At 39.8% G+C, this 23,295-nt stretch overlaps 1 protein-coding gene across 1 annotated transcript in view; it reads right to left on the reverse strand.

Annotated features, from left to right (window-relative positions):
- The window catches only part of plppr1 (phospholipid phosphatase related 1), a 40,571-nt gene extending 28,794 nt beyond the window's left edge, over positions 1 to 11,777 (reverse strand). The window contains exon 1 of the mRNA XM_085358069.1: positions 11,718 to 11,777. Coding sequence (XP_085214195.1) covers positions 11,718 to 11,777 — 60 coding nt within the window. The remainder of the gene's footprint in view (positions 1 to 11,717) is intronic.
- Between the last annotated feature and the right edge of the window lie 11,518 nt (positions 11,778 to 23,295).

Below are 23,295 nucleotides of genomic sequence, written 5' to 3' on the forward strand. Positions count from 1 at the left end.
TCCTGAGTTTAAAAATAAATTACTATATACAACTGCTGCTTTACAGAAATTCAACAGTATGTCCTTTTCAATTAAATAATTTCATCAAAAGTGATCATTTTTCCAATAGAAAGCACATGACATATATATGTATTATATGAACTATAATACATTAGTGTGTGAACCAGACTGGACAATCTTGCCTGCAGGATCCAGACAGCGAAGGCAAGAAAGCCGCTGTGTCGACAATGTTGGCACGGGCAGTCATGTGACAGATGGCTCTGTGAAGACATCCAGGTGAGCGCACCTGTGCGTTTATGTGCACTTTGTCTGTTTTAAGCCTACTCTCTGAATAACACCAAGCTAGTTTATATTATTTTTTTGCCCTCTGCTGTTGTTACCAGGATACCCTGCTGTGGAGAACATTTTTGTGCAGCTCACACACAATCTCATCTACTGCTACGGTGAACCATAACACTCTGATGCGCACCATATGTAGCCTTGTCACAGGTCATACCTCATAACTAACAATAACAAGCAAAACAGAGCCGCTCACATCAGAAGCAGAAATCCTCCATCTTAAAGCTGCTCGAGAGCATCCAAATTACAGACACGGATACTGGATCCATTTCATGATTTTATGATGTTCAGCAAACAAGCTCCAGCAGGGTAATCGGCTAAAACATTATTCAGGTCTCCTCTGAAAATATGTAAATTCCTCAGCTCGCAGAAATGCCATGTAATACCCTGTGGGATCACGTACCGAAGAATGTCAGGTATACGGGACACTGCATATAAACAGGCTTGGACAGATTAATTGGAGGGATGCTATTTATTTATTACTGTTACCATGATTTCATTCAGTGTGACCTTCTACTTATTTGCATTTATTTAAAACAGGCTTAAGTTTGCCTGAAGCTTAGTCACAACCACATTTGTATTTGCTCGCCATAAAAAAAAAAAAAGAATTACAGTTGTTGGAACAAATAATTAAGCAGCATTTTACATCTTTACAAAGCACACCTATTTCCTCTTTACCCCACATTATTCTTCTATCGCTCCAAACTATAAATCATAGAGGGTCATAAACAATCAATAAGCCATTACAAACGTCAAGAGTCATCACGTTGTTTCAAATCTTTAAAACTGTCCAAAAGAAACATGTAATTTCAGCTTCTTCAGTCTGACTCCACTCTCTCAGCAATCTACAGGGAGTGCAGAATTGTTAGGCAAGTTGTATTTTTGAGGAATAATTTTATTATTGAACAACAACCATGTTCTCAATGAACCCAAAAAACTCATTAATATCAAAGCTGAACGTTTTTGGAAGTAGTTTTTAGTTTGTTTTTAGTTTTAGCTATTTTAGGGGGATATCTGTGTGTGCAGGTGACTATTACTGTGCATAATTATTAGGCAACTTAACAAAAAACAAATATATACCCATTTCAATTATTTATTTTTACCAGTGAAACCAATATAACATCTCCACATTCACAAATATACATTTCAGACATTCAAAAACAAAACAAAAACAAATCAGCGACCAATATAGCCACCTTTCTTTGCAAGGACACTCAAAAGCCTGCCATCCATGGATTCTGTCAGTGTTTTGATCTGTTCACCATCAACATTGCGTGCAGCAGCAACCACAGCCTCCCAGACACTGTTCAGAGAGGTGTACTGTTTTCCCTCCTTGTAACTCTCACATTTGATGATGGACCACAGGTTCTCAATGGGGTTCAGATCAGGTGAACAAGGAGGCCATGTCATTAGTTTTTCTTCTTTTATACCCTTTCTTGCCAGCCACGCTGTGGAGTACTTGGACGCGTGTGATGGAGCATTGTCCTGCATGAAAATCATGTTTTTCTTGAATGATGCAGACTTCTTCCTGTACCACTGCTTGAAGAAGGTGTCTTCCAGAAACTGGCAGTGTCACGGCGGGGTGCGCCGATGTGAATGGAAACAGGACCCAAAAGCAGATGATGACGAGTAGTGTAAGTTTGAACAGAAAAGTGATCCTTTATTAGATGACGGCAGGAGTAAACCAGGAAACCAAAGTAAACTGACAAGACACTAAAAAACAAAATACTAAACGGTACTGAGACCAAAACCTAAGCTATGACTGTGGTGGAAAATAACAAGCAAAGACCATGACTAAGACTAATAATACATAACAGACGAAAACCGTAACTAAGACTGAGGTCAAATAAACAGACGAACCGATAAAGGCAAGCAGAAAACAAAAGGCTTAAATACAGACATGAGGTGATCAGGGGAAATGGCGACACATGGGGGGAACAGCTGACAAACATAACCCTAATGACAGGACCAAGAGAGAATGAAACTAAATACAATGACCAAAGAACACACGACACTGTCAAAATAAAACAGGAAACACTGAAAACTAAACATGACAACACAATAAGACAGACCTAATACGTGATGAATGAATACAAAACCCCAAACATAAAAAACCCAAGAACAATAACCAATAACTGCCCAAACTAAAGGCAAAATAGGAAATAACACAAAAACTAATAACATATCAAAAAATGAGAAAAATACAAAGAGAACTCCGAGTGCTGGGTCAGAGACCCAGCCTGTGACAGGCAGTAGGACTGGGAGTTGAGCTTGACTCCATCCTCAACCCGAAAAGGCCCAACAAGCTCATCTTTGATGATACCAGCCCAAACCAGTACTCCACCTCCACCTTGCTGGCGTCTGAGTCGGACTGGAGCTCTCTGCCCTTTACCAATCCAGCCACGGGCCCATCCATCTGGCCCATCAAGACTCACTCTCATTTCATCAGTCCATAAAACCTTAGAAAAACCAGTCTTGAGATATTTCTTGGCCCAGTCTTGACGTTTCAGCTTGTGTGTCTTGTTCAGTGGTGGTCGTCTTTCAGCCTTTCTTACCTTGGCCATGTCTCTGAGTATTGCACACCTTGTGCTTTTGGGCACTCCAGTGATGTTGCAGCTCTGAAATATGGCCAAACTGGTGGCAAGTGGCATCTTGGCAGCTGCACGCTTGACTTTTCTCAGTTCATGGGCAGTTATTTGGCGCCTTGGTTTTTCCACACGCTTCTTGCGACCCTGTTGACTATTTTGAATGAAACGCTTGATTGTTCGATGATCACGCTTCAGAAGCTTTGCAATTTTGAGACTGCTGCATCCCTCTGCAAGATATCTCACTATTTTTGACTTTTCTGAGCCTGTCAAGTCCTTCTTTTGACCCATTTTGCCAAAGGAAAGGACGTTGCCTAATAATTATGCACACCTGATATAGGGTGTTGATGTCATTAGACCACACCCCTTCTCATTACAGAGATGCACATCACCTAATATGCTTAATTGGTAGTAGGCTTTCGAGCCTATACAGCTTGGAGTAAGACAACATGCATGAAGAGGATGATGTGGACAAAATACTCATTTGCCTAATAATTCTGCACTCCCTGTATAGTAGAGCCTGCACGGTTGTGAGTCACACCTATAATTACCTTTTGATGTTTAAGTGTACCAAATCTCACTCACCTGAAAAGAAAATTGTGGTGCAGTCTAGTTCCTGGAGGCCGCTCTCCACTTTTGTGACTTTCATAAGCTGGTTTTTCTGTGACACTTTCCCACCTGGTCAAAAGTCCATCTCTCTGCATAAAGCATTAACTTGTGGCTGCATTATATTCACTCCAGAGCCAGCGTCATACTGCATTAGCTATGTGGAGGAGACACTGACAGAAGTCTGGCTGTAATAAAATGGTTATACAAAGTTAACGGCAGCTTTCTATTATCCTTCTCCACTGGAGTGTAAAATTCACCTATTTTAGCACTGAGGTGTCAGGGAAGGCTTTTTATTTATGTTTTTTGGTGAAGCTCTATTCTTAATGTGGTGTTTCTCAAAGCGTTTGGCTCTTGGTCGAAATAACTTGCCCATAAAATATGTAAATCTGCTTTATAAACATCATAACCTCTTTAATCGATATTTTCATATGAGTCTAGTATCTACATCTAATGTGAAAGGGACAGGGCATTGTGATAAACACAAACAGAGCCATCACCTTCACTTTACCGTTTTGATTCAGTCTCTCTTTGTTATGTATTTTTAATTACATCCTACAAAGTCAGTTTGATCATAATAGCCATCCAAAATTAATTAAATCTTTCCTCCCAAAGGATTTTTTTTATCTGCTCTCCCTTCACTCCAAAATCTTTTTACTGTCAGTACCACTGCTCATCTTCTCCCTCACATCATGAAAACAACCAGGAAAATGTTATATAAATCCAACACAAAGTCCTAGATTTTCATTTCACTGTCATGTTGTGTTAGTAGACTGGAAAAAAAGACTGACAGAAATGGGCATCTAAGCCCGACTTGCCAGGCTTTAGACTGTGATATTACACTTCTGTTGTCAGACTTGTCTGTAAGTTACATAGAAGACAGCTACTGTTTTCTGGTTGTTTTGTTTTTTCTACAAACAGGCTTCCAAGTTGGCTACTTAAAGTATAAATGAAAATGGGCATGCAGTTATTTTCAAATGGTTTTATGCCTTTATTTAATTCTTAATAGTGCAAAGACATATCGGTGATTTTTGGAAAAATGCAGGTTCATCTACTGTACTTTGGTCAGCAACACCTTTCAAAAAAGTTGAGTCAGCAGCATGTTTACGACTGTGTTTCATTAACTTATTTCCCAACAGTCCATAAGTGTTTGATCTATTTCTCACATTTCATCCCCATCTTAACTGAAAGCCTTAGCCTCTCTGGGGCACCTGTTTTATACCTCATCATGTTACTAATTAACCTCATTGGCTGAGAAACGCTCTGCCAAACGTCTGCGTTATATAACTTTAAAAACTAAAAAAAAGATCAGTCATAACAGAGTCAAATTTTGATTCAGGTCCATTCATGTGTTAGGCAGAGTGTCTTTGCCACGTGGAGTTTCAAGACATATGATTAAATCTTTGTGCAGGGGGTGTAACAATTGCTCCTGCTCAATTTCAGCAAACAGTACTGCGCTAAAGTCTTGATCCAACTCTCACTTCTTTCTATTTTTCTTCAAAGGAGTCAGATTTTTTCACTTCAGACCTTATACACAACCATTTTCAGAGAAGTGTTTTTGTGTATTAACCCACTTAATACTAACCTATGAATTTTCCTGAATTTTATGAATCATTCCAAGCCACCTGACTCAATGGATGAACCAGTGTTTTATCTGCACTACAGTGAGAACTTAGCAAAGAAGGAATTTTAAATTGTATCTTTAGGCACTAGCAGTCTGTCGCAAAAAACACACCATTTCTTTCTTTAGTTGACTCTGTGAAAAATGCTAAAGATAACACAATTTGACAGGCATGAAATTGTATTTTTGCACCAACAAGGGGATTCCCAAAGTGCTATTAGCTGAAAACTTTGCATATCATACTTAAATATGCCGTGTGTCTTCAAAGAATCTGAGGAAATTGGACAAGCAGAGGAAAAAAGAATTGACAGGCCAAAAATTATATACAATGGATTAAAAATGTTTAAAAAGTCATATCCTTCAGGCAAAAAAATCCAAGAAATAGAAATGCTTCTGGTCTAAGGAGCTTGGAAAGAAAAGTGTCTGGACTTCTTTGAGTTGTTTGAAGACGTTTCACCTCTCATCCGAGAAGCTTCTTCAGTTCTAAGGGTCCATTTGGTGGAGAGTCCCAGATTTAAACCCAGTGGGAGTTTCCCCCCAAAGAGGGACAAAGGACCCCCTGATGATCCTCTACCTAATTACATGAGCCAAGGTGTGAAAGCAGGTGTGGGTCACAATCAGCCAGGGTTTCAGGTGAGCTCATTGTGAAACCTGGCCCCACCCTATCATGTGACTTCCTGAGATCAGATGGCCCAGGATGTAAATGAGCATTAAGGCGTCTGGGAAGGGATCTCAAAACTGGATTATAGATGGCAGACAGTTGGTGTCGTAAACCCCCGCCTCTGTTCAAAGATGGTTACGCACAGTGGACCTAAACACAAACTGAACAATGTGGTGTATGCTGTACAGTGTAGCGAGGAATGCCCAGACCTCTATATCAGAGAGACCAAACAGCCACTTCACAAGCGCATGGCACAACATAGAAGAGCCACCTCCACAGGACAAGACTTAGCAGTCCATCTGCATCTAAAGGACAAAGGTCACTCTTTCGAGGATGCCAATGTTCACATTTTGGAAAGAGAGGACAGATGGTTTAAAAGAGGAGTGAAAGAAGCCATCTATGTCCACTGTGAGCGACCATCTTTGAACAGAGGCGGTGGTTTACGACACCAACTGTCTGCCATCTATAATCCAGTTTTGAGATCCCTTCCCAGACGCCTTAACACCCATTTACACCCTGGGCCATCTGACCTCAGGAAATCTAATGATAAGGTGGGGCCAGGTTTCACCATGAGCTCACCCGAAACCCTAGCTGATTAGGACCCACACCCGCTTTCACACCTTGGCTCATGTAATTAGGTAGAGGATCATCAGGGGGTCCTTTGTCCCTCTTTGGGGGGAAACTCCCACTGGGTTTAAATCTGGGACTCCCCACCATTTGACCCTTAGAACTGAAGAAGCTTCTTGGATGAGAGGTGAAACGTCTTCAAGCAACTTAAAGAAGTCCAGACGCTTTTCTTTGCAAGCTCCTTAAACTATGATGACCTGGATGACTGAGAACCTTCACAGACAGAAATGCTTGTGGTTCTTCAGTTGATTCATCTACTGTTTACTAAAGCCTCACCATAAATGGTCTCAGTTGAAGGGTTGCTGTCAAGAAGCTATTCTTAAGAAAGCAAAAGAGGAGAAAAAGACTGAGGTATGACGAAATATATAAGAATTAGACTTAAAATCAAAGGCATCAGGTCATATAGTGCGATGATTAGGTCTAATTTCAGCCAGTGGTGCTCAGGAACTTTTCAAGATGTTATTAAGAATGTTAAAACTAAAAATTGAAGCATTGTGCAATGAGCTTGACAGAGAACGGAACAAAGAGGCAGCGGACATCCAAAGAACAGCTTTGAAGGTCCTTCAAGAAGAAAGCTAGCCTAAGAGAGTCCAGGCTGTGTTAGAGAATAAAGACGGTCAAACCACATAATGCTTTTTAAACTCATTAGAATTCACTCTTCATTTTACAGCAACTTTACAGCTGAACTGGGTTTAGAGTATGAAGTGCATTTCAGCTGTTTTTGTACAAAAAAAAATATCACCTCGGGCACATTGAGTACACCTGGGCCATTTTCAGTTGTTTTGTTAGTTTAACAGTTTTTAGAAACAACTAATAATATTCATACTCTAAACCTAAAACCATTAGAGCCACTTATTTTAATGAACATTTCAGACAGACAGCTGTTTGCCTTCACTGCTCGTGAGACATAACAGCACACACATATTCACATTAGCTTCATTTTCCAGTACAAATTACGTCAAACACTGGAATTCAGTTCACACAATATCTGACTTCTTCTGAGCTAAATAACAAAGCCGCTCCCTGCAGTAATGACTGCACGTTGGGAAGTTTGCTGTCTAAATTGTGTATACCTAACTAGAAGCTTTAATTAAAGCTTCTAGGAGATAAGGAAAACAAAGAAGATAAAAGAAAGACATTTTCTCAAGAGGTTGATTTACTTCCAAATAGTCTTGCAACCTGTGCTGCTTTAGCAGGCTGCTAACAGTAAGTGCATCCAGCTTTTTCTTCAACCATGCAAAACCTGAAAAAGCTAGATAGCTGTAGCTAGATTAATGAGAGCCCACAGCTCTATACATTACATAATCCCATGCAGGTACAGGATATATCGGTCCTCTCTTCGCTCTTCCCAGCTTGTCTCCACAGCTCAGCCTTTAATTAATTTCTCATAACTTTTCACTTTTTCCTTCTACTTCCTTCCCCCTTTTTTGCTTGTTTCATCTTATCCATTTCCTCCTCCCTCATGCCCCATCTTTTTTTTTTTTGCAACCCCTTTCATCTCCCATTTTTCCTCCGCACACTCAGAGAGACAAATGGCAGCAACAAATGAACATCCTGACGTCAAGTAACAGATGAAATAAAGGCAACAAGTTACACGAATAAATAAACAAATCACCACAAATAAACATCCTCCCTGTCAGACTGCCTCTGGCAGTGAACTACATGGCCCAGCTGCTCCAATCAGGCCCCTCCGTCTTGATCACGTGACGGCAGTGTTCCTCTGCCTTGCTGTGTTCGTGACAGGCAGGGTGAGTAAGAGAAGGAAAGGAGGGAGAGAAGAAACAAAAGGAGCAGGAAAAAGGAGCGAGACAAACCAAGATGTAGTGATTTAAATGATGGGAAACTGGGTGAAGGGGAGAAAGAGCTCCTATGGCACCACGCGAAATAGGAAGAGAAGAGAGAAGAGATTGAGGGAGGAAGCAAGTACAGCCGAGGAAGGAGGGGCAGGAGAGAAATGAGGCTGCGAGGATGTGACGAAGACATCAAAGAGGGGGAGAAAGAGAAATCGAGGATGAGCAGAATGAAACAGGGAGATAGATAGCATGCCTTTGACAAGTGTCGCTGAAGAAAAAAGGGGGAGTAAGTGAAAACAGGGTAATGAAAATTAGAGAAGAAGCTTGCTACTCATCAGGGTATTACAGTGTCTCTCTTAGGAGCACTCTGCCAATGACTTTTTAAGCTTAGATTGTGATGCAAAAGCCAATAAACCAAATGATGAATCTGAAAGCAAAATCTTCCCATTTATTGGGCACTGACACATAGAGACAAGATGATGAATAAGAATGTAGTAAAGCCCAGTTTGAAAAATGCAAAATATGCCCTTATAGAAGCTCTAACTGATGACTACAACTACATTTGAAATACCATTTAAAGACTCAATATATAGCTGCACCTCATCGCTTTAGCCTTGCAGTTCTATAAAGCCGACTGCTTTGAGAGAGACATATAATAAAAAAAAGGTCAATATCGAAGCGTGAGAGGCCAAGTTGAGATTCTCTTCGGAATAAATATGTCAGATAGCCGAACGCTGATAGAGCCCCCCAATATGTAATAAGAACTGTTGGGACCAAGCTAAAGTTGGCGGTGTAGTATTGTATGAGAAATGGGGAGCAAATGCATTTGGAAGCAAAATCTGACCACTGAGCAAATGAAAAAAGTTCAAAATAGGTCACATGATAGCATTTATTAATACTTCGATTCAGGGAAAATTCATTTTGATATTCCGGAAAAATTAATTACAACAAAAATTGGCCAATATTGTGCAAAGAACACGTACACGAAGACGTCGTCATTACTTACAGATGAAGTTTTTTAAAAGTCACTTTGTTCATCATCACACTAGCATTGAAAATTTAGCCAGTAAAAAGTTAACGTCCATTTGCCACTGGCATTGGTGGATGACACATGTCCATCAATAAGAACTGGCCTAGAGGCCGGTGGGTAACCCTGAAGCATCCTACGGTCACTAAGGAAAATCTACACTCCCCTCTGATCAGCTAATGGTTGCTGGAAGTTGCTGTTGGCAGGTGAAATCAGTTGCAAAGAGGGCGCTGCACCAAAAACCTCCTTGTGAGTCCGTTGGTTGGTCACAGAGTACTATAGTTTGCATGGAAGTTATCAGCTTGTCAGCAAACACTTGCTGTAGCTGTAGTGATACTTGGAAAAAAGTGTGACGCAAACCAGAAACGTTTGCCTTTAAAAAAAAAAGGGGGGGGGGGGGGGGTTCTTCGGTGCTGCAGCCGACATATTTCGATAGGTGAAACTTTGGAAAACAAACAAAAAAGTCTGAATCTTCGGTGCAAACTATATGCAACAATCTGCTACTTGGTCATAGCAACATGCTAGCGAACAAACTGGGGACTGTCACCAACCTCCAGTAATCACTCAGCATATTTTTGCCTAGTCACCGGTAGTTACCAAGGAGACACCAGCTGACTTTAGTCCTACATGTCTGGGGCTTTAGCAATCTATTTCACAGCAGCTGCCAGCAGCTTCTAGCATCCACCCGAAACCAGATAGGGAAAAACATGTATTCCCTGGTGGTTGCCAGATGGTCGCTAGGCCTATTGTATATTACCCAAAATGCTCAGGTAATGTATCAAACCCACTGTTAGACTTATTGAATATAAAATCCAGTCTGATGGATAATATTTCCAACATATTGCTGTACTTACATTTAAAACACTGACTTATCAGGACTTACCACCTAGATGTTTAATGTGTCACCAGCTTAATCAGTGGTTACATTAAACCCGCCCCTCGTTATATCTCCTAATGTTTTTTTTGGTTGTTTTTTTTTTTTAAAGAGGCCATCTCATCATTCCACACAGCGTTCAAGCACTGACACTTCAAAACTCTAAATGAGCAAATAACTGTACAATGGTGACACATCGTCAAACAGAAGGAACTGTCTAAAAGAGCTTTTTTTAATGATGAGCCACATCTCACATCTAAAAATAATGTGTACCAAGATGATGTTTTACAGCTGCAGTATTTTTGATGTTGTTTTGTTGTTTATAGTTACTGTTTATAGCAATTTTCTCGCATAAAATAAACAGTTTGGCTCAGTGGGAGTGAAAGTGACATAGTAACTGACTACATGTGATCTATGAGGTAAAAACATACAATCACGGCACATCCATGGCCACTGTCTCCTGTTGTTGTTTTCTTTTATTTGTTTTCCATCTAGTATTTTTAGCTCTAGGCTTTTCAAATAATACTGGAGCGAAATTAGACAACACAATCTCATAAGTGACGGTTATGAAACCACATAATATTATAAAGGAAATTATCAGAAGAAGTGCTAGTGAAGTGCTATATTGCAAACAATGTACTGTTTGGACTGAAGCATAGACGTATTTTGGATGAGAGCTGAGAGGCAGGGTACACCCTGGACCTGAGGAATGGCTCCATTTCTCTCTTTCAGATGTAAAATAAAGTATGTTGGATTAATTGGTTTTTGTTTTGTTTGTTTTTTTGTCACTTACTGCACTTTTCTTGAGGAGGCACATGTTCAAAGAGAAACCACGTGATGTCTGTTTCATCACCATTGCAGATGCTGAGAGCATGTGCAGCAGTTCTGATTCTCAGAATGGTTTTCACTCTGGCTGTGGGTGGAAATAAAGTGTTCAGTGACATTTCCTATTGCACATCCTATCAGTGTAGTCTTAAACTCACTACACATGCATGCGAGAGTCACATTTCACTTATCTTGGAGGACACCCCCAGGATCACACTAGCAGGCAGTAACACTAATTAACAGAAGGTAACAGTCCCATTATGGATGAGTGTCAGGAAAAATGAGCGAGACAAAAAGGTTGGGCAAGAAGAAAGCATGAGATAAAGGCAGAAAGAACATGAGTGTATAAACTGATCTGAGACTGTGATGTAGGATATTTCGTCTGAGATGTGTGTCTCTGTGTGAGAGGGAGAACGAGTAAAACACAAAGAGAGATGGAGGAGAATAACACAAAGTGTCCTGAGACATCTCTCTGATTAAGGACCTTCAGCTAACACAGTAATTAAAAATTCAGGAGCTGCACAACTCTTACACACACACACACACACACACTTGCCCAATTACAAACACGCATGCATTCAGCTCCACACTCATTTCAACACTTTACACTCTGGTTGTTCACTTATGGTAAATTAACACTCAAAACCATATTTCCATCATGTTCATTTGCCAAACAAGGGTCATATGCATGAATTTACCACTTTATGCAGAAGCCCAGATTATCACGCAAAGACAATGCATGCACGCACACTCCCTCACCTCTACAAAGATGAAACATGGGATGATGGAGTAGCTGCGCAGGGTGTTGTTAGACGCCATCTTGTCTCCTGTCGGGAGACTAACGTTCTCAGGATTCACTGCAGGGTCACTCTGCAAAGACAGAAACATCAAGTGTCAGCTGCCATCATCTGATAATGACAGAAATGCATCTACTTCATCTATTTTATCAGGAGTCCTCAGCAAGATCGGCTATTGATGAGAACCATGTTAACTATTACTATTTTTTTTGCATTTACAAAAGATAACAAATAATTTAAAAGCAGATAAGAGATTGCTTTGTTACATTGCAGAAACTAAATTAGAGTTCTACTTGTCAAAAAAAAACACAGAAAAAAACACTGCACACAAAGATTGTGGTTCGCCAGCTCCTTCCGAGGGATCCCCACAATTCCCAGATCTCTTAGGAAATTCAATCCCTGTGTTGTTGCCAAGGTCAGCCCTTGGGTCTTTTACCAGCCAGCTGTGCTTCCTGTCTATTTTTGTCAATCAACAGAAGGCACCTAAGAAAGCTGTTTGGCCTAAATGACTGCAAGAGAAACAGTAAGAATTGTCTTGTGTGCAGGTGCAGTTTTCCATATCTAAAAATCTCCTAAGGCCTCAAACACCATGGAGAAAATCTGATCCCCTCTACTATGCAGCTGTATGTCACTTGAGGTCAATAAGCATCTGGTCTTTAGATTCCAAATGTTTCTGAGTGAGAAAAGAAGAGTTGCCATCACTTTATATTCACCCCACTCGAGTCACCGCAAAGTTGTGGTCATTTTCATAAGAAGTCCCCTACGTGATACAGAAGCTGTGCCGTGTGATGCTAAAATTAGCAGGGAAAAAGCAACGGAGAGCACGTCAGGGATGACGAGAAAGTGACAGGAGAAAATCCGTCCCGGTCAACCACCCAAACACCAATAACGGGAACCTTATACAGCGCTTCCCTATACACGTCGAACTCAAAGAAATTACGGAGCCTATCACTTATCACCTGACCAAAGATATGGCTCCCATCAACACTGTGCAAAACGAGGGATTTAGGAAAATGATCAACACCCTAGACAAACGCTACACAGTGCCGTCCCGCAACTATTTTTCTATTGTTGCACTACCTGCTCTATACACGCAGTGTCGAGCAACAGTGGAGACCGAATTTCAAGCAGTACAACATTTTGCGGCAACAACAAAACGTGAGACATTTGTTTTTATGTTTATTTATTGTTTTTATGTTCAGTCTCAACTGTTACGAAGTTGATGTGCAGTTAATAAGTACAATAAATATTTATACTGGAAAAGAAAATCGTGAGAGAATCATGATCTCAATTCTAAGCCAAAAAATCGTGATTCTCATTTTATGCAAAATCGCGCAGCCCTACTGTAGAGGTTTTTTTTATGTCTGTCACTTTTGCCCTCCGCAACAAATTGTTATTTTTTGTTATTATTTAAATATTGCTTATGCCACCAACAAATTATTTATTTTTGTGATAGGCTGTTAGCAACAAAAGTGCCTAAAGATATCATTTAAAATAGCTTCTTCGCTAAATACTCTGTTCTGTGTAGACTAAACAGGTCAATCCCTCAAGTTAGTTGCCTTAAATGATTCAAGCTAAGCCACTTAACTTGACCTAGCTTAACCAAGAAAAAGGAAATACTCTTTTTAGACTAAAAGAGGGCGAAAAAGCAGCCAATGTCCAAAGCTGTTTGAAAAAACATCAAAAAGCTTGAAGAACTATTGCTCATGAACACGTCTGGTTCCTTTGAAGCAAAATGAGGGTTGGCTCAAGACTTTTGCACAGTCTTCACTTTTTGTTAATTTTCTTAGCTGGTTTTTAGCTAATTTCTCAGTCTGGGTAAAGCTCTTTAACTGTATTTTTAACAGCACAAAGCCCAATACAAAACACATCTTCAGAAAGCATTTACTAATCCTGTCAGCTTTGTTCAGTTGAGAACAAAAGCAAATTCTTAATGAAACAACACGGCAGTATTAACCTTATTAATAAAATTCAATTTAACTTCTGAAGCCGCGCTGATGGAGCCAATCTTCTGCACTCGAACTGCCGCTGCTTCCGTTCTCCGTCTGTCAATCTGTCGTGTTCTTTAACTGCATTTCATTATGGCTTCTAATTGTCGAAAAACAATAACATAGCTATTCCCCACAGAGAACAGCAAGCTCACTAGTGAGCGTGAGAAACAAATATGTAGTGAACAACAGAATACTGGAAAAACAAAAACAGCAGTGTCATTTGATTTTCTGCATCCAAACCAGTCTGATATGGCTTTCAGTTTCCAATTGCAGAACACTGGCAGCACAAGAGGTGCCTTACAGTTTCAGTGGGTGTAGATTAGGCAGGATTAAAAAGTGGTTAAGGAAATCCAGAAATGTCAGTATCTGCTGGAGTAATTGTTGATTTATTCGTGTTAATCAACAAAGCTCTGACCTCACGCAGATATTTAATGTGTCTTATTGGCTTGTAATCGCTCCTAAATCCTCATTAAAGGGTAACCTTGCTAATTTGAGCTTCTCTCTATCTAAAGCACAATTCTGAATCATGAAAGGCTGGAGGAGCATGAACGAGGGGGTCTGTTACAGAGCAAAGTTGGAGAGAACAATAGCAGTTATTTAATTTGTGCTTTCTTAGTTTCTTCCTCTTTTTCTATCTTCTATCTAAACTATTCATCATAAATGAACACCTGCTACAGAAAGATTAGATGGTAGAATTATACTACTTCTGCTACCTCATATATATTCATACATATAAATATCTTATGAGCGCCTCAACAATTTAATATTTGAGGCTGTGTGCTCTCCTGTTTCAGAAATTTTTATAATAATATTCTTAAAAAGCTGCTACAAGTAAAGAATTAGTATAAATTAATACTTTCACATTTTGTTGTACGGTTTGTTGTACGGTAGTTTATCAGGTAGTGACCAAGTTTGGATCAATCAATCACATTTCTCTACCAAAGCACAGATGAGAGCAGGTGAGACAAGAAAAAAAAAAAGAGACCATGTGACATTACTTCCAACAAACGTAGCAACCTACAAGTTGTTTCAGGCTTTCACTATGCGTGATTTTCACTACACAAACCTGAACTAAAAGAATTCATCAAATTCATCATTAATTCAAAAGCAACTTATATTAGACTGAGCGTAACAAGGTAAGGGTCTAGAAACATGACTGCAAAAATAGCTGCTCAGTTAAAAAACAACTAGACACTAACACAACCAAACAAATGTGTGCGCTATTGATATAATGTTTAAAATTTTCATTTTTGAACATTATAGCCAACATCAATACTGGTGAAAGGCTAAAACTGTTTCACTAGGTTCCTCTGAGAGAAGTGTTACTCAAATTACAAATGCATGGCAGTGGGTGCATTAATGAAAACTTCAGAGAACATACAAATGCATAAGGCCAAACACACAAAGCCATTAACTTGCATCTATTAAAAATCATAGTTATTTTTAGTATGCAATTCAGAATGAGATGCAATTTTTCAGATGATAATCTCTATAGTCAAGAATCAAGCAAAAAAAGAAAAAAACCTCACAGAGACTGCAGGGAAATCGTACAGTCTGGTGACAAGAGTCACAGCTAATGCAAGGATTCTGGGTGGTCTGTTAACTCATTCCAGTTTGCTATAGTATCACTAGTGAAACTAGATGTTACACAGCAGGCTTAAACAACCATCAGGCCACTGAGAAATGTCCCAGTGCTCCCAACTGGCTAGCAGTCACTGCGGATAATGATCACATGACCATGCATCCTATATGTGTTTAAAGCTACAGTAGGCAGGAATCTATACACATCCTCCTGCAGCAGTTCTCTCTCCCCTCCCTCGTCTAAGCCCAGAGATGCACACATATGCAAGTGCTTCATGAACTTTCCTTTTCCAGATTAAAGACTTCGTCAGATCTGGTCCTGAAAAGCAATATCCTAAAATCTCCCATCAAGGACTAGGTTTTCTAAAAACAGAGCCCAGAGGAAGTGCGGGAGTACAATATACGCCAAAATGTTTTTTGGGGGGATTTTTTCCCAAATGATGCCAAAAAGTATACAAAAATACAATAGTCTCTGCATTTCTTCCTCCCACTTTCTAAAAGAAGTGCCTCCCAGCAGAAGCTTTATATTAAAAGAACAAACAGGAAGGTGCATCAATTTTTAAACGCAGGGAAACAAACAGATGAAATACCCAGAATTTCAAGCTTTTACCTTAAAGGTCATGAATAAAGTAAGTAAACTGTACACAATGAATTAAGATTTAATTTGATTTATGAGATTTATAGTTGTTAATGTATAGATTCATTATTATCCATTAACAATTTATTAGATAAATATATTAACTACAAATTATTAAAATAACTAATAGCTTGTTAAAGGGACATAGCAGTTCAGCAGTTAGCTCAAAGATTTTTTTCTTATTTTATTACATTGCCTCAAGTTGTCTATATGCTGAAAAGATACAGTAAATGTTTAGTTTAATGCCTTTACTGGAACACACTACCAGACTTTGTTCAAGATGTCAACATACCCACCATACTCCTAATTGTTTTGTAACTGCATTTGTCCCTGTGTGGTATTAGACTACAAGGGACAGACTCCAACAACACGACATTTAATAGTGATGCTGCACTTACTTCAACTAAATTGAGAGTGATTCAATGTGAACCTACTAATATTAAATTTGAAATTCAAATGCATCTTTACCCTTCATACTTTTTTACTTATGCATGTCACAAAAAGTTAATTAAGATCTACAATCACTAGACACTTTATTAGGTATATCTGGTACATATTTGACACACTGTTAGGTCCCCTTAGTTCCTTGTGTTCTTGAACACCGCCTCACTGTACATAAATGGCCTCCACAGATTTCAGTCAGATCAGGATGGGTAGATTCAGATCATGGATGTGCAGCCGACAAATCTGCAACAATTGTGTGATGATATTTAGTCAATATGGAAAAAATAATCTCAAGCATGTTTCCAGCACGTCACGGAATCTTTACCACAAAGAATTAAGGCAGTCTAGGTGTGCCTAACAAAGTGCCCAATGAGTGTGTTTCCCTGTTATTACTGATGATTTAGAAGAGGTAGCAAAGGCAACTGCATTAGCAATAATATTACCAAAATATTAGCATTTACTATACAGCACTGTATACTGGAAATACACAATAAGACGGTCTCTCTGCTAAGTTAAAGCCTCACACAAAGATTTACTGATCCCAACACTCACCCTGATTTGAAACCAAACACTTCAGTTTCACTGAGTCATTAGACAAAGACAGACAGCAATGTTGGCATGTCTAATCAGTCCCTAAGTGCTCGTCCCATCTCATTTAACACTCAATCCAGGCTACTCAAGTCAGTATTAGATAGCAGCAATCCACCCATCAGTTTTGTGCCTCAAGATATCATGCTGCTACATCTTATATACCCATAAAAGAAAATGTTCCAGTCTATCTTCGTCTACCCGTGAAGAAAGATCAGTGCACGTGTTGCTGTAACACAGCATCACTACAGGCGTCGAACAGACTTGCTTTGTTGCCCAAGGTCACAGGAGCAGAGTGGATAGCTGTCTAGTGTGTGTGAACTGAGGTGTTCCAGTTTAAAGATCGACTTAGAGTTCACTAAAATTGCCAGCACCCACATCAAAAGCCTTGAATGTCATAGAAAAATCTATTAATTGAACCCTACGCTAGTCATCCTTGCAATCCATCTCAGTACACATTAACAGTATCATCAGCCTCCAGTGACTCAGTAACTTTTCAGATTATGGCATCAACAGCAGGGAAGAAATTGAATAGTCATAAAAAAGCCTCCCAAAGTCAGTGACCATACTAATCACATTAACAGACTCCAAGGTATGTTTTTTCTTTTTAAACATAACAAACTCAAGAGCAATTATTTATCATTTCTACATCTTACTGCATTCAACCATGATTTTACAAAGGCAGTCAAATGGAAAGACTTCATGTATCCTGCTATGTTATTTTTGTTGTTTTGCGTTTATCATTGTGGTAAATCTGATCAGAGATACTTGTTTGAGTTTCTATGTACTACTAAATAACTCCCAGTGTATTTAGTATGTATGGACAACAGGGTACATTTGTTTTTCTAGACTGGTGCATTAAAAATTTGTTACCTTAGAGATTTAAGTCAAAGCACAGCTGATGATAGTCAACAAAAATAGTCAGTAGAGCCCAGCCGATGAAGACATTTGGACAAAATGTCTGTATTTGTGTAAAACACTTTAAAGAAATCAGTAATATGGCCTAGGGGTGAGCGGTATAAACAGTAGAAACGATATGAATTTGGCCAATGGTAGAGATTTTGACTATACCACAATAGCACATGTTGATGGTGTCATCAAGCGGCGCCTGTTTTGGTTGAAAGCATCGCAGCGGCTGCAAGCAATATCATCTGCAAATTGGGTGACAGTAGCGAAGAGACGAAGCACGTTTTGGAATATGAGCCAAAAACTGCGCTTCCTCCACTTCCGTAACATTGATTCATTAATGTTGAATTCTCTCGCAGCTGCTCTATTCCCATGTTGTTGCAGTATATTAATGACTAACCTCGTATTGTGGATGGATTATCTCAGTTGTTATCCTGACTGAAGTTTGGTCCGTTTACAGCATCCTGCCATGCGATTACATTTGACCCTCACGTTAACTTTTATCAAGTGGAAAAAAGTTAGCGTTCATCCACCAGCTTCACTGTTTATGTTATGCTAACATAGCTGTCTCGCTAGCGATCACGTAGCACATCATCATATACCAGCTAGTCCAACTTCAGTAACCCTACAAAAGTCATTGCTGTTTAGTTTCCTGTCTTCGTTTATGTTGGAAGTGATAGCAGAGCTGTACGTTTTATTTTTTTCTAGAAACCTCTCTGTCAGAACATGGCATATCATGTTTAGGTGGAAACTAGCAAGCTAACTTCCAGCTAACTTCTAATTCTGCTCGGTTTTCATGTTTGCCTGGATATTAAACTTAATTGTTACACCTGGTAAAGCAGCGACACTGACCATTTTATTAAAGATGAACAAATTTAGACAGTTTTTAACGCTCAGTGTTCGTTTGACATGGGACCTGAAGCGGACCCAGATTACTCTGCGAGGCTCCTGACTACGGTAGCGGTAATGCTCCGACAATCCATTAAGCGGTGCAGCTTTGTAGCTTACCAAAGTCGTACTAAAACATTTTTGACAGATTTTTGAGCGCCGTGTACCACATAAAATCGGTTCGAGGTGAATAAGCACAACCAGAATTCATACATTAAGGCGCACCAGATTATAAGGCGCACTGTCAATTTTTGAGAAAATTAAAGGATTCTAAGTGCGCCTTATAGTGCAAAAATAAGGAAGAAAAGAATATATTGCGATATATATATCGTTACCGCGCATGCTTTAAGTTATACTGCGATATGGATTTTAGGCTATATAACCCAGCCTTAATATGGCCTCATGTAGCAGACAGGGAATCAAAGTCAAACGGAAGACGTAGCAAGTACAGTGCCAACCTCCAGACAATCTAGTAAACAGTAGGATCCTTTTACATGTACACATGTAAATAAGGAAGTGATTCGATTTTTGTCAGACCAGTAACAAAATATGAAGGAGATGTTTTGGGTTTGTGTTTCCCATCCAAGCATCCTGGCAGTTCATTTCATCATAAATCTGGTTAAAGTATAGGTTGAGTGGGAGTTACTGGATCTACTGTTTTTAGTTTGGGTTTCTATTAGTTTTCCAAAACTAGTTTAGGAGAGAAGCCGGAATCTGATGATCCATTGTGTGGTTGGTTCAGGGTTTTCTCTGTCTTTTGTTTGTTTTAGCTGGAACTCCCGTTTCCTTTTGTTTCCAACTGCAATTTCTGTTGAATGGCAGCAGTGTTGTGGTATCTCAAATGTTGGGTTGCTTTGAACCTTAAATTTAGGGATCATAACAGTAATTTACTCCAAAAAGCTTTAAACTAGTGACCCTCTGTAAAGTAGGAAAATTGAGTGTTTCCAAAACTGAATCTGTGAAGTATCTATTAGTGAAAGGCTTGAGACTGTTCTGCCTACACCTTTACTTACTCCGTGGATAATACTCCAGACATGGATGGGGAAAAAATGCAGTGGTTGAACCACAATCTTTACTAGGGGGCTCTTTGACAGATGATTGAAATCAGAAAATTGAAGGGGGCTGCACTCAGCATCCAAACAATTGACACCACATTCATTTGTTGCTCAGACACTACGACAGCCTGAACTGCACCTAGTCATGGTAAAGTCAACATGATTTCTCTTTTTCTGGTGCCTAAAAACCCAGAGTCTGAAGAGAATTTCAACAAAGGAACACTTTTCTTCCAATACCAAAAGACACTTAATAACAGTGAGTCAGATGAAAGGTGATCTGATCGTCTCACCAGAGGGTAGATCATCAAACGAGCTGCCTACAGGCCTCGTCACGATTCATCAGCATCTCCTCCTCTCAGCCACTCAGCTGTGATGACTTTGTCTGGATGTGACTGCTTTTCTCTCACAGACAGCAAGAGCTGACTGTGAAATATTGAGCACAGAAATATTGTACCTGATTGACCATCTCCTGGTCTCCAGCTGAGTTGTTCTGCTGGAGTGTGATGACTGTCTGAATGTCACAATGACAGAGTTTGTGATAGAGCGAGTGGCTGGGCATGGAAAAATGAAATATTACCTCCCGTTATCACTGCTGGCCTGTTGTTGCTGTAGCCTTGATGTGTCCTCTTTCTACTCTACTTGAACACATCTGTTACTGAAGTCTAAAAAAAAAAAAAAAAAAAACCCATAATTTTTATGGCACCCTGGCTGCTTCAGTACATGATGTTCAGAAATACCAGCACAAGGAAATATACTGCCAAAGAAATATAATACCAGGGCAACAGAATACTAGTGGTCCATTCATCCAGTCTAAATTGCTAACAAAAAAAAAAATTAACACCAGCTACTTCATTAGTGGGTCAGATCCCCTTTTGCCTTCAGAACTGCTTTAACTGCCACTATAGCTCATCTAGTGCAGCAGCAACCAATATGAGAAGGCTTGGAGTCTGCCCCAGAGTTTATGTTTCATTTGTGTTATGGTGAGGTCAGGAACAATGCTCATTGCCACAACTGTTGTCGTAATTTTATCTAATATGTAAATCTGAGTGTGCAGGTGCCTCTCCGTGACTGGTGCATCCAGGGGGACGGATCGCACCGATTGGCTAATGACCGCAGCATATAAGAAGACACCGCCATGGACGGCCAGTCATTCATCCTCGGCCCATCCCAACCGGCAGACTGTATGTTCACTGTTTAGTAATGTTTGTTTAATGCAGGAGTATGTAGGGGTGGACCGCCTTTTTGTTTGATTACAGTTTTCTCCTGTTTTTGTTAGTTAGGGAGGTAAGTCATTGTCGTTTGGTTTAATTCTTTTCAATAGGTAAGCTTGATTTATCCCTGAGATAGGCTCCCTTTTGTTTGTTGTTTTGGCCGAAGTTATAATTCGCTCCCTTCCTTTGTTTCTAAATTCACTCATTGTAAATAAATCACTGTCAAAAAGTATTAATTGCGTGATGTGCTGCTTGGGGTTGGACGGGATGGATCACCCTTGTGTTATAGTCTGGCCACGCCTAGACGGATCATAACATAATATAGACTGTGATGTTTGAAAGATGGTCACTTGCTACCCAAATGTGCCAAGAAAAAAAATGCCCGCAGCATTACACCATCAGCACCAGCCTGAACCTTTGATACGAGGCAGGATGGATCCATGCTTTCATGATGTTTATGCCAAATTCTGACCTTACAGCCAAAATCACCCAAATTGTCCAGTTTTGGTGAATTACAGCTTCAGTTTCCAGTTCTTGGCTGACAGGAGTGGCACCCGGTATGCTGCTTCTGTTTTCAAAGTCGTTCTTCTCAGTTGCTGTTGTTTTCCTTTACCAGCTCGACCAGTCTGGCCATTTTCCTTTGACCTCTTGCATCAACAAGCAATTTTGATCCAGAGAACTGATGCTCACTGGGTCCAGAGACTTCCTTTGGTTGAAAGTCCAACTGTGTATTTGCATGCAGAAGTTTAAAAATATTCATCTACGTCTCAAATTATTTATGACCTCAATAAAAACTTTGCTGATAAGCTAATGATCTAAATCATTAGTTAACATGGCTTTACCCTGGGAATACACTGGGTGAGTGTCGTTCACACATTGTAGTAGCATTCCAGTATTGGAGCTTTTTGCGTGCATGGGGAATTTTATTTTTAACACCTATTGGATTTTCTATGCCAATCTTGTATCTGTCTTATTGCCCTCTGGGATGCACTGTGGCACCTCTAGTGGAATCGCAAGCATTTCTTTGAGTGACACCAATCAGCTCCATGCATTGAAGTCCCTCCTTACATATTACATCTGGTTTTAAAAAAGCAAAATAATTAACAGCCAAAATGCTCAACTTCAGCCTTAAAATAAAGAATCCATGAACCAATGGGGGGGAAGTCTATCCTTTACAGTGACTTCACATTCTTATGCAACACACAGAGTACGTAATGCGTTTTAGTAATGCTGCAGGCCAGCCAGCTAAACTTGGCACAGAGCTTGGGAAACAGGAAGCTCCAGATATGGGTGACAGTTCTCTTTAGGCTCATGACTACGAGTGCCCCCGTTCAAATCGTCTAAATGTTTTCATATTTAGCAGTTTTGCATAAAAATGGAAAACATGTTTTGGATGGTGACATGCCAACTGAGCATTTAGTCCGCCTCCACCCTACACCGATGTGACTTAATAACAGGACTTCAGAATAATGGCCCAATGAGGCTCACGGTTATGATTCACAGCACAAACTACGAATAGCTTTTTTCAACAAAATGTTTTTCCCGAAATGATCACCACAGAAAATGGTTGATGCAGAGCTCATTTTGCTTTTTCTTCTTTCGCCTCTTCTTCTGACTCCAAAACAGTGTGCAGCCAAAGAAACAGAGATGTCCCATGGCTAACACTCCTGCCAACAGAGCATCTTTGTGGCTATAAATAGTCAGTTTTCAATCTTCCCTTGTAGCTTCTTTAAAAGTGCTTCCTGGGAAATCTATCCCTTTTTTCAGATAGTAGGGTACATTATTTAATACTCTGCTGCTCAAGGATTAAATGACAAATCAATAAATATTTTTCAAAGTCCAAAGATCATTCCTGGATGGAAGATCCACAATCTTCTATTGAACCAACCTCTTCACACTAATGGAGTCTTGTCATTACACATTTTTTCCCACATACACATGTAAGAGTGTTAACCTAAAATAATGTCATCATCTTCCCTCTCCCGTCTCCCCCCAAACCAAAACGTCAAACAGGGCACTGACTCAGAGCAGATAGCGTGAACAGGACAGGAGACTGATAAATAGAAAGAGACATGAAGGAGGGCACACAGAGGACCAAAAAGAAGATAAACGTGTTGTAGGTGGGTCATTTGGGAAGAGGGAACTTTTGCTACCTCTTCTGGGTGTTAGCTTGTCTTCCTCCTCTTGCTATCAGCCACAGTTCCCCAGGCCTCCAATATCACGCTTACCACTTGCACAT

The sequence above is a fragment of the Diplotaxodon limnothrissa genome, linkage group LG7 (assembly GCF_057381915.1).
Source record: "Diplotaxodon limnothrissa isolate DT_005_m linkage group LG7, D_limnothrissa_male_GT1.1, whole genome shotgun sequence".
In the NCBI taxonomy this organism is placed as follows: domain Eukaryota; kingdom Metazoa; phylum Chordata; class Actinopteri; order Cichliformes; family Cichlidae; genus Diplotaxodon; species Diplotaxodon limnothrissa.